Source organism: Cnephaeus nilssonii (genome assembly GCF_951640355.1).
Source record: "Cnephaeus nilssonii genome assembly, chromosome: 19".
NCBI lineage: Eukaryota > Metazoa > Chordata > Mammalia > Chiroptera > Vespertilionidae > Cnephaeus > Cnephaeus nilssonii.
The window spans coordinates 38613556-38625855 of NC_137090.1; the positions used below are offsets into that span (position 1 = coordinate 38613556).

The following is a 12300-nucleotide window of genomic DNA, read 5'->3' on the forward strand; positions in this document are numbered from 1 at the left end:
TGTATGTCACGTTTACTGGAATGGGAGCCATGTGATAAAGGACTTAAGAGATGACGACTTCATTGTAATATGATTTTGTTGTGTGGTCAAGGTGTGTTCCCCAGTGAACATGTTAAAATACTATTTGCCACTGTTGTTAGCCTTAAATAAGTAGTAAACACCATTACTATCCATCTGAAATGTTAACCTGTTAATTTTAGCAAAGCACTTCTAATTTCAACATTACTAACTAGTTTAAATTCTTTATGGCTTACTCATTTGTAATATTCACAAAAGTGATTTTATGATTTTACAGGGGTGAACACATAAGAGAAATGGTGAAGCAGATTAATGATATCCGAAATCATGTCAACTTCTGACACCACCAGCAACAGTCGCACCTGAAGTTAACACAAGTGAAGGCTTGAGCTCAAACTGTAAAACAAGCCAGTAGCATTATCTAATTTATAAAGAGGCATTTGGATGAGCTTTGGTGTTATTGTTCATCATTTTCATACTTTACTTGTTTTCTAATTATTGAATAAATGCTTTTGTTTAAAAATTGGAATGTGCTTTATATATAAGCTTAAGTTGATGATTGTGTTCAACAATGGCTTAGGATTTCTTTAAAAGCCCAAGAACTCTGAGTTTTCTCCATAGCTGAGCAAGATTAAGAGCTGCATGTTAAAGTGCCAACACCAGAAATGTGATTCTGAAAAGGGACAGGAACTTGGGATTCAAAGGAAAAGGCCACACAGTATACTAGGCAGCAGCTTTTTTAATTTGAACACTTTCTTCTTAAGGACACACCTTCAGTACAGTTAACAAACGGTTACAACTGAAATCTGCTTAGAGCCGAGCCCAGGATCCACAGCTGCAAGGCCACTGCTGGCTCACTTCGACAGGCAGTATCACCTCTGAGAGCTCAGTTTGGCTGTGTACTGTGTCCTGATAGGAGTTACGAGTGAGTACAAGGTACAAATGTAGGCCCTCAAAGGGAAAAAGAAACAAATTACTTTGTATGCAGTATATGATTTTGTTCAGTTAGCCGTGGGTAATCTTTTTATACCTGCCCATATTAGTTCTGAAAGGTAACACTGCACCTGCCTAGAAATGGCCGAGTGACTGCCAATTGAGAGCCACATAAGGCAGGTAACAGGTAGGAGGTAAATCATGTTAGACATGCGTGAAAAAATGTGTGTACAGACTGAACACAAGCACAGGAACACTTGTAAAACCCAACTGATCTTTTCTTTTGTCCAGACAGGCTAAATCCTGCCTTCCAAATCGGTTTCCCATTTATACAGAAAACCCAGATTAAAGTGTTTCTTACCAGGATAGTGGCACAATGTTGGCTTCATACCAGAAACAAATTAACAAAACCTAGAGTAACAGTTTGGGTTTTTCTAGGATATTTAGCAAAGTGGGTTCCAACAGTCTGCATCTGCCAAAGTAGAGACCACCAGTGGTTCCCTAACCATGATTTTATTAGCCCAGTACCATCTTACTGAGAAAAACGTCTGCAAGTTGTCTCAGCAGAGCAGTTCCCTGGGAGCTATAGTTTAGTTCAGGAAGATTATAAGTTACCCATCCATCCTGAATTATAGTGCCAATTTTAATATTCTGAAACAAATGAGCTCAGGGCTTATCCAAGGAACCAGTCTTACACTTATATCATTTAAACAGATTGTATTTCAGAATTAAATTCCCTGTAACTCAATGAGGATAAATGTTTCCTTTATCTAAACCAAGTAGTACTTTATACAAAAGGGACTGTAAACCAATTAAAATAATGTTTCATGCATGGCAAGCCTGTAGCACTATTTCCATAATTATTTACTTTTAAATTCATAATCATGAATGCAAGACTACAACAATAACCCAAGGAATGAGGTATGTAGTCTTTATCTTGTCCCATGGAAGACAGAAGTAAAGATCTTTCGGGCTAGTCCACAATAGCTTCATTTATAACAATGACAATTCACTTTAGTTCCTTCAAGTACCTTGCTGTTATGTGACACCAATCACAAAAATGATTTGAAAACAATTTTACCTTTGAACCATCTCTATCATGAATGGAACCATGTAAGGCCCCCACTGGCTAACAGTCCTGAGGAGGTCAGTAGCCAACAGGAACCGCTCTCTGTGCTTTCTGCAACACCATACGGCCAAGGCAGCCTGTTCACTGAAGCTTTCTTCACAAAGAAAAGCTAACCTCACAGGAATGACAAAGCAGATTTCCAAACTGATGAATGGACTGACTGGGGTTTTCCCAACTTCATAAGCATTACCACCCTCCAGGTCTAAATTATAAAAGAAAAATACAAAATTGGTACCTGTCAAACATAGTTATCACCATTTTGTATTTGACACTCCTGAAACAAACAGTACTTCGGCCCATTGATTCGAGTTAAAAGCAAGCAGCAGATTTATAAGTTTATACTAGATGTTGTCACACAGAGCTTGTTTAGTTAATATCTTTTCCCACTGATCCAATAACTAAAGGTTTTCAAGAGCAGGTGGTACCAGTTCAGTTTGACCCTGGTATCTGTGGGCCCACAAAACTTATCCAAGTAGCAAAAAAAGTGCTTTCAAACAGTTTCTTGTGCTTTTCCTTTAACCCAATTTCCAATACGTATAGCCCCAGCTAAGTTTTCAAATTCTCATAATTCAGTTCTTGGTTTTGTTTGCCACATCTTCTGATTCTCCGGCAAGTTTCAGTAGCATTTAAGATCCTCCAATGAAAGAATAGTTTTTTTAAAAAGCACTGAGCTAGGAAATGCAGTCACTAGCCAATGGCCTGCTCTCAAACTTCATATTTTAATATAAAATATTCATACAGCATACTACACGTGTCTTGCTAGCTGAATACTGTTACTGATGTACTCTATACAACAAAAAATTATCTCTTCCAAGATCTATGAACAGGAAATGTAATTCCAAACACTACTGGATGGTGCTTTAGGGAAATGTTGGATAAATAGGCAAGGAAACAGCACTTTCTCCATCACCGAACCTGATCCACATATGCTGGAGTCAAGCCTGGGGTCTCACTAGTGTTCCCATTTGAAAGGTCTTTTTGCTGCAAATTAGCCTGGCTGTTTGCTGTTCTGTGCTGCACAGTCTTCTCCCACTAGAAACACATTTCCCCAGTCTTCCTTTTTAGTGACTTCTTTAGTTAAGAGTAAGTAATTAATGTTGCTCTAAAGATGAGTTAAAAACCCAAAGTGCAGGTGAGAGTCCTGCTCTGAAGGTGTCATGTCTCAGGAAGCTGGTTAATGTCTGTCAGTTTGGTATCATTCAGAATTGCCCGGACTCTCTCCAAGGAGTCTGCTTGCCGGATCCGCTCTAACTGCACCTGGAGAGACATACAGGGTAAGTGCACATGGTTCCTGCCTAGATTTTCGGAAGTTTACTTTAATTGGTTTAGAGGACATGGAGCAATTCCCAAAAGCTGCTGTGGAGTAGACCCAGTGTAAGGTGCTGGGACCATGGATGTGTTGGTGTTGGGGCGGGGCGACCTATATAGAGAATTTCAGCACAATATACTAAACGTCACTGTAGGCGCTCACTGGGTGTCAAGGCAGCATGGAGGTGGTGGTGGACCACTTTGGCCCAGTGTGAGGACCTAGCTCTGTAGGGTCTATGGGGAGGACAAAGCTAAGCTGGGCCTAAGGAGTCAGGGGCTGATGAGATGATGCTTACCAGAGTGATTACTGTACGGTGGGTAAGGAACCACAGGTAGATTGGAACGTAGAATCTATATATATAAAAGCCTAAGCAACTGGACGACCAGTCAGTAGCTATGATGCACACTGACCACCAGGGAGCAGACACTCAATGCAGGAGCTGCCCCTTGGTGGTCAGTACTCTCCCACAATGGGAGTGCCACTCAGCTGACAAAGGGGCACCAAATGCCAGGCTCACAGCTGGCGAGCGCAGCTGTGGTGGCGTGAGCCTCTCCCATGGACACTCCCGCCTCGGGCCCGTGTGGGGGCCGCAGCAGCGGGCTCAGCGGGGCTGGGATGAGCGGGAGTGGTGCAGCACCCAGCCTGGGATCAGGCTTCTCCCCTGCCACCTGCCACTTCTCGCACTGCTTCGTGCTGTGCAGGATGGATGTAGACAGTGGACTGGAGCCTGACGAGCTGGCAGGTAAGGCTGGGCTGCAGTGGCATGGAGTTCCACTGATCCCCGCAGACCAGGCCAAGGGACCCCACGGATGCACGAATCCATGCACCGCGCCTCTAGTATAAAATACAGACAGTCCTCGGGTTACGTCGGACTTGACGTACATCGTTTCATCGTCATCTCCCATTTATTTATTTAAAAAAAAAAAGTTCTGTCATTTTGACGTATGTGCATATGTGTTTTATGTGTTTTTTTAAAAAATATATTTTATTGATTTTTTTTACAGAAAGGAAGGGAGAGGGATAGAGTTAGAAACATCAATGAGAGAGAAACATTGATCAGCTGCCTCCTGCACACCTCCTACTGGGGATGTGCCCACAACCAAGGTACATGCCCTTGACCGGAATCGAACCTGGGACCTTTCAGTCCGTAGGCTGACGCTCTATCCACTGAGCCAAACTGGTTAGGGCTATTTTATGTTTTTTGTTATTTACCACAAGTAAAGGTCAGGAATTGTTAATATTTCTTTAAATTTTTTTTACTGTTTCACTTCATTATTGCTGTGTATGTGCTCCATGTGAGTGACGTAGGTGCTTATGTAGGTGGGTTCCGACATACGGCAAAAATCGCATTATGTCGCACCGTAGGAACGGATCTCCGAAGTAACCCAAGAACCTACTGTATAAGGCAAAGAGGTGAAAAACTGTAGGGATAGGCCTTGTTGGGAAGGGTCTTACATGGTATTCCAAGAACTTTGCACTTTACTCTTAAGGACCAACAGGATAGAGAGGGAAAGGGGCACAAGTCTGAGGTACACACCTGGGTTTTGGCTTGAATGACCAGGCAGGTGTTTGGGCTGGGTTAGCTATTGTCAATGGTCGAGTCAAGGGGCGGTGAGTTCTCCTGGGTACCAGGAGCCCCTAAAGTGCCTTGGTGCTCTAAGGGTTCCCCAAATGCCTCACCTGAAGGGTCTGAGAAAGCTTTACAAAATCCCTCTGGACTTGTTCACTGACATCTAGTTCTGTCTGCAACCTCTGAGCTTTGTTCTTCTCTTCAAACATTAGTTGTTCAATGGTAACCTAAAAAATACAAGTTTTGAAGGAAGATTAATGCCAAAGAGCCATAGGTCAGAACCACTTAAGAGATCTAGGAACCTGTAGTCTCCTACTACTAGAGAAGAAAGGTGGGTACCTAGTTGCCTAAGCTACTTGCTCGAGGTCCCTAAAATGAATCAAAATGGATTCAAGTGCTGCGCGCGCGCGCGCACACACACACACACACACACACACACACACACACACACACATACACACACACACACGACTCCCCTCACCCCCAGCAGCCTGGTGACAGTGGCTAATCATCAAGCAGCAGCTGCTAAACCCTAGCTGGTTTGGCAGGTACTGGGTTCGATTCCAGTCAAGGGCACATGCCCTGGTTGTGGGCTCAATCCCCAGTAGGGGGCGTGCAGGAGGCAGCTGATCAATGCTTCTCTCTCATCATTGATGTTTCAATCTCTCCCCTCTCCCTCTCTGAAATCAATTTTTTTTTAAATTATATATATAGCAGCTGCTAAGATCAGAGCTACTACAGCAATAGGGACAGAAACTTGGGGGACTTTCTCTAACCACAACAGTCAAGCATATGAAAATTGTCAGTGAACATACACCAGGCAGCCCCAGCTACCTCCCCTTCAGCAGACCATGTGGCAGCATTTCTACAGAAAAGAACTATCAGATACCATTCCACAGTGTTTTTACCCTTAAAGGTGACCACACAGACACTGTTTCTAGGAAACCTCCCCCACAATTAGCCTCATGCACTTTTATTCTAACTGGAATAATCAAAAGTTAGGCAGCAAATATGGTTCAATGCAGTATTTGATGAGTCAAATGGATGACCCTTTTGAAGCAGTGTGTCTAGCTATGGCAGAGCCGTTTGCTTCATGGCCCTTTCAGCCCAACACCTAAAAGTCAGAGCGGGCGTCAGATCTGACACAACTCGAATGAGATAAATTCACTTCATTTTCTTTCTGCAAGCAGGGTCTTGACAACTTTCAAAGGGTAGCACTATTCCAAGCAGCAATTTTTTTTTAAATAGGCAAGATGTGATCCTGCATTCTTAGCCCTGCTTTTTTATCCAACTACCAACAAAAACATCACCTTAGCAGTAGTCTCTTTCTTTAACTGTTCTTCCAAAGTGATTTTCATTTCCTGAAGGCTCTCAAGCTGTTGAGACTTCTCTCTTAATGTGGACTCCAACTGTGAAAGAAAGAAGGAAAAAGCTGGTTCATTGAAACTCCCTACTCAGCACACTGCCCAGAGGAGCTGCACCTGGAGTGCGATGCCCAAGTTCTCAGGTCTCCTGGGCCTTGGATGTTGGCTTTGCTTGTAATGCTCTTCTCACCCTTTGGTCTCTGTGAATCTTCTATTTATTCTTCAAGACACATTTCTTACATTTACTAAGCACCTACTATGTTCTAAGGCTTGGAGATGGAGAAATCAGAAGAGAATGAAATAAGAATTCTGACAAGTGAACATGGAGGAAGAAGCATTTAATTCTGCCAGAAAAGTTGAGAAGGGCTTCCTTGAAGAGATGACATTTGATCCTTAAAAGATGAAAAATTTTACAGGGGAAGGAAAAGGGTGAAGGTGGAGAGAGACTCCAAAGAGAGGGGATGGATGACATGAGTGAAAACCAAGTTCAGGAACTGTGGTGACTATTTGCTGAGCTACTGAGTGCAGAGGCTGAGGCTGGAGAGGCAGGAGGGAGGCTAAGGAAGAGGACTTGGTCCTGGAGGTAAAGGGAACCATTGGGGGGCTTTTAACCAGACTGGGACATAGTTTATAATGTAAAGACCACCTTGGTGTATTATAAAGATGAACTGGAATGGGATAAATTTGGGAGGCTGTTATATAACCCAGGGGAGAATTGAAGTCTGAACCCAAACAGCAGCAGAGTGGAAAGGATGGCACGTGACTAGAGGGCTGAGGATTTCTGCCAGTGCAACCTCGACCGTACAGTGTAGGCAGAAGCCAGACCTCAATGCATGAGCAGTGACCGGGAGGTCAGGCAGTGGAGGTCAAGAACCTTGCCTCTAAAAGGAAGAAGAAAGATTGGTAACTTGAGAGAGAAGTGTAATCCAAAGAGAAACCTTTCTTCTCTTAACAGGAAACATCTGTGTAAGGGAAAAGACCAGTAACAAGGTAGAAGTTCAAGGCCCATGACTGAGCAGAAAACTGAGAGGAAGTCTGGTCAGAAACAAGTCTCATTTTCTTTCTTTTTTTAAAAAATTCTCACCTGAGGATATTTTCATTGATTTTAGAGAGAGAGGAAGGAGAAAAAGTGAGAAACATCGATGTGAGAATGAAACATCGATCAATTGTCTTCCATACATGCCCCAAATGGGAATTGAACCTGCAATCGAGGTATGTTCCCTGACAGGGAATCAAACCCAAGACCTCTTTGGTGTATGGATGATGCTCCAACCAACTGAGCCACCTCGCTGGGCGGAAACGGATCATTTTCTCTGGAGAAACAGGACAGAGAAGGCTGGGAAGAAAAGTAAGAGAAGTAATTGAGAGGCCAGGAAGCTGAAGGTGGCCCTACGATGATGGGTACATGGCCATCACGTGCCGAGTGAGGAGGTGAAGTGAGTGTGACTGTCTGACACCTACTGGGAGGGGGGAAGGGAGACATCTGCTAAGGGCAAATGAAAGGCTGACTGAGTAGCACTCGGAGCCCAACTGACGACATGAGCAGTGTGTTCTTCACTCCAGTGGCATGAGCAGCGTGGGACAGAGGTGTAGGAGGTGCACAGCAGGATTAACCCAGAGCAAGGCAGTACCGAGTGAGGGTGGCAGACAGATGAGAAGTCAGGGGACCTGCAGATGCTGCTGGGAGACTAAATGAAGGAAGCCATACAGATGCTGCTCAGATGAGGAAGTCGCTAAAACCAAAGGAAAAGTGCAGGGAATTGAAGGTCTGAATGAGGTTCTCAGACAGCTGGACCCATGGGTGTAAGAACTGGGAGGATGGTAAACGAGGATGAGGCAACATGGGGCTGGAGTGAGATACCAGAGATGGGCTTGGTGCAGCCAAGACTGGGAAGGAAGGGGCAGGTGGAGACAAAGGTCACTGAGTCAACAAACAAGGAGGCCAGTGTTGAGTAGGGTCATGCTGTCCAAGAGAAGAGGACTCTGAGCCAGCTGGAAACCATCATCTCCTATTTATAAAAAATTCTGTACATATTTCTACTGTAGCTTCAAGTACATATCAATACCATGCCTTGTCTTCCCACTACCATGGAAACTCCAGGCTGCAATCATATCTGTCCCCTCTGTCCCCTCCAGTCGACATGTGGCCTGGCACAGAGCAGACTCCTCAATAAGTGGTCTCGATTATCATCACACCCTTTCCCACTGTATTTCTCCCACTAGACACAAGGGACATGTCATAACTATATTTTATTCCTTGGGTCTAGCACAAAAGAATTCAATACATAACTACTGGTTGCTGGTGGAAATAATTTGAAACTCACCTGTCCTTTTTCTATTTTTATTCTTTCTAATTCAGCTTTTAAGCTAGAAATGGAAGCTAGAAGGAAAAAAAGAGGGAGAAGTATTATCATTTATTGATTATTGTGGATTTAAATTTTCTTACAACCCTCCTTTTTTCTACCATAATTTCAATCTCATATAATAGAAGAAGTCAAATATATACACAACAGGGGAGAAAACCAACACCCTTTTCTCAAAATTACTCCAATCAGCATTATAACCAAGCTCAGGTAAAAGCAGAGTCCATGTGAATGAATACTGTATCATAAATTCCCTCTACATCAGATATCCACACCTAACACTGGGGTGTGTGGAGATATTCCCTGCAGGAATCTGTTAATCCATCAAAGTTCTGCAAGGAAATGCCACCCATCTAGTCACCCTCCCCAGTGGTCTAGGTTCAAGTACTGACTTTCCCATCTCCTAGTAACTGCCAAAGAGGCCTCTAGAGCACCTAAAAAGACAGTGAGTTTTGGGTGTTTTTTGTTTTTTGTTTTACTCCTCGTTACTGGATATATCAGAACATCTGGGAAAATGGACTGAGTTCTTAACTCTTTTCTATACTTTTCTGTTTCCACATTCTGTAGCCATGTATTACTTATAATCAGAAAAAAAGTTTTACTTAATGCCTCCAATTCTAAACTATATCACTTTTATCTTCACCTATTTCTTCCTTGCAGTTTTCTATTTCTAATTGCAGAGTTTCTTCAAGGTTCTCTTTTAAACACTGTTCCGCTTGAATCTGCTCTTTTAGGAAAAGAATTTCAGCCTTCAGCTTTTCTTCCATGTGGTCTGCTGCTGTCCGCACATTAATGATGTTCTCACGGTATTTTAATACCAATTCCCGGAGTTCCTGGATTAAAGAAACAAATTGTTATTGGGTTTGTAAGGAAAGAAAATAAACAAAAGAAGCCAAAGATTTTCTACAACCAGAATTTCAGGTGTTGTTTCAAATGGTTCAAACATTAAAGATTTCCAACTCCACCCCACTTGGGGCTTCAAGGGGTAGGTACCGTGCATGTCATGTTAACATTCAGAATGTTATAGAAATAAGACATTTCCAGCCAAAAAAAAAAATGTGCACTGTGAACTACATATTTTCCCCTCAAAACTGTTTCATACGCAGAAAAATAAAAATGTTAACTGACTTACAATGTGGGGTTCACCGTGAATAGTTTAGGAGCATCTACTAGCCCTTGCTTAAATTTAAGAAGAGTTAGGGTATAAGGACCAAAAGATAAACTCAGAAGCAAATGTGAATTCTATGAAGATAAAATTTATTTACTTATTCATTCAACAACTTGTTGAACATCTACCACAAGCAAAGAAAGTACTATGTTAGCCCAGAGGCAAATATGGCAAAGGATGGCTTTTTAAGGTGATCCCCATTTGCTATAATAAATTCAGCTTAAATCTCATTTTTTCCCTAAATTTTAACTGTCTTCTTTAAAATCCTCCCAATGATATCCTAAAGCAACTGTAAAGCAAAAACTGGGATTCTTAGATATACATTAAAGAACAGCGGGGAAAAAGGTAAAAAAATGTTAAGTATTTCGTAAGATTTATTGCTGAAGCTAGTCTAAAAATCAAGGCTTAAAGGTTAGACTGGTTACATCCTTCACGGCTTCTTGGATTTACTTTTTTTTTTTAATTAAGAATAAAAAGTTCTCTAGAGACCATGGAAGAGAGGAATCTTTCCTGCCAAGAGGGAAAATGTAACAGGTGTTAAGTGATCTGCTGATAGTGAAAGCAGGCAGGTGACCCCTTCAAACATTTCATTTCTGGGCCGAAACCGGTTTGGCTCAGTGGATAGAGCGTCAGCCTGCGGACTGAAAGGTCCCAGGTTCTATTCCGGTCAAGGGCATGTATCTTGGTTGCAGGCACATCCCCAGTGGGGGGTGTGCAGGAGGCAGCTGATCGATGTTTCTCTCTCATCGATGTTTCTAGATCTCTATCCCTCTCCCTTCCTCTCTGTAAAGAATCAATACAATATATATATTAAAAAAAAAAAACATTTCATTTCTGGTGCATTCTCAATCTGGTTCTGCAAGAATAACTTTCAGACCTTTGATTTGGCAAAAAATTCTTAGATATGACACTGATAACATGAGCAACAGAAGGAAAAAAATAAGTAAATTGGAACTATCTCAAAATTTAAAACTTTTGTGCTACAAAGGATACCATCAAGAAAGTGAAAAAGACAATCCATAGAATGGGAGAATTCACACCCACTAGGATGGTTATATCAAAAAGTGAAACAAGCCCAGCCGGTATGGCTCAGTGGTTGAGCATTGACCTATGAACCAGGAGGTCCCAGCTCGATTCCTGGTCAGGACACAGGACACAGGACACAGGACTGGGTTGTGGGATCAATCTCCAGTAGGGGGTGTGCAGCTGATCAATGATTCTCTCATTACTGATGTTTCTCTCTCCCTCCCCCTTCCTCGTGAAATCAATAAAATAAAATAAAAAATTTTTTAAGTGAAACAAATGGTGAGGATGTGGAGCAAACAATCCTCAAATAATTAACCACCAAGCAATCCCACTGCTAGGTTTATACCCAAGAGAAATGAAACACATGTCTACATGAAAACCCTTAGGTGAATGTTTATAGCAACATTAAACAACCCAAATGTCCATCAATAGACAAATAGGTAAAGGAATGAAGAACTGATACATGCTATGACATGGATGAGCCTTGAAAATAGTATGCTATGTGAGAGAAGCCAGTCACAACAGACTACAAACTGTATTACTCCAGCCCTGGCTGGTGTGGCTCAGTTGGCTGGAGCATCATCCAGTACACCGAAAGGTGATGGGTTTCCCAGTCAGGGCACATACCCAGGGTGAGGGTTCAATCCCCAGTAGGGATGGGTACAGAAGGCAACCGATCAACGTTTCTCTCCCTTCCTTCCTCCCTTTCTCTAAAATCAATTTAAACAAAGACATATCCTTAGGTGAGGATTTTAAAAAACTATGATTCCATTCATGTGACGATCCAGAACAGGGCCATCTATAGATAGTAAGTAGATTAGTAGTTGCTTAAGGCTGTGGGGTGAAGGAATAAATGGTAAGGAGTTTCTTTTTGAGGTGACGAAAATGTTCTAAATTGATTGTGGTGATGGCTACATATCTGAGAATATACTAAAAACCACTGAATTATACACTTTAAATGGATGAAGTATTTGGTATGTCAATTATATCTCAATAAAGCCTCTTTTTAAAAAAGAAGAATTTATAGCCATTTCAGAAAATGTGCTTATTTACATTTTTGAGTAGGTGGAAATTAAGTTACCTCTATAGTGTCTGGTAAAATGAAGTCTTCTGCTTGCTGTAATGACAAATGCAAGCTATGCTTTCCCTGAAGACTGTCATTGTCTTTTTGTAACCTCACCAACTCTTCTGAAACCTGTTCCCGTGACTGCATCAGCACTGCCTGAAATAGAAACAGATACTAATCACAGCCAGAAAGATTAAATCCTATCTGCTGATAGCTGCACCGGAGACACAAGGCCAAACCAAATGGGGCTGAGGATACAGGGTGCATAAACCTCATAGACTGACTTGCAGCCTTTACATATATTGAAGGGGACAGGCAATGATCAAGTTATTTGAGCTCATTCTCCACTGCTTC

At 42.1% G+C, this 12300-nt stretch overlaps 2 protein-coding genes across 3 annotated transcripts in view; one reads left to right on the forward strand and one right to left on the reverse strand.

The window, feature by feature from the left end:
* Positions 1-612, forward strand: part of NUP88 (nucleoporin 88) — a 32441-nt gene extending 31829 nt beyond the window's left edge. Inside the window, exon 17 of the mRNA XM_079797068.1 lies at positions 296-612. Coding sequence (XP_079653194.1) covers positions 296-359 — 64 coding nt within the window. The 3' untranslated portion in view covers positions 360-612. The remainder of the gene's footprint in view (positions 1-295) is intronic.
* Positions 613-739: 127 nt separating this feature from the next.
* RABEP1 (rabaptin, RAB GTPase binding effector protein 1) overlaps positions 740-12300 on the reverse strand; it is a 106643-nt gene continuing 95082 nt past the window's right edge. For both annotated transcript variants that reach the window (XM_079797067.1, XM_079797066.1), the window contains 6 exons: positions 11962-12102; positions 9330-9519; positions 8648-8703; positions 6270-6368; positions 5070-5186; positions 740-3337 (listed from right to left, as the gene is read on the reverse strand). In XM_079797067.1, coding sequence (XP_079653193.1) covers positions 3236-3337; positions 5070-5186; positions 6270-6368; positions 8648-8703; positions 9330-9519; positions 11962-12102 — 705 coding nt within the window. In that variant the 3' untranslated portion in view covers positions 740-3235. The remainder of the gene's footprint in view (positions 3338-5069; positions 5187-6269; positions 6369-8647; positions 8704-9329; positions 9520-11961; positions 12103-12300) is intronic.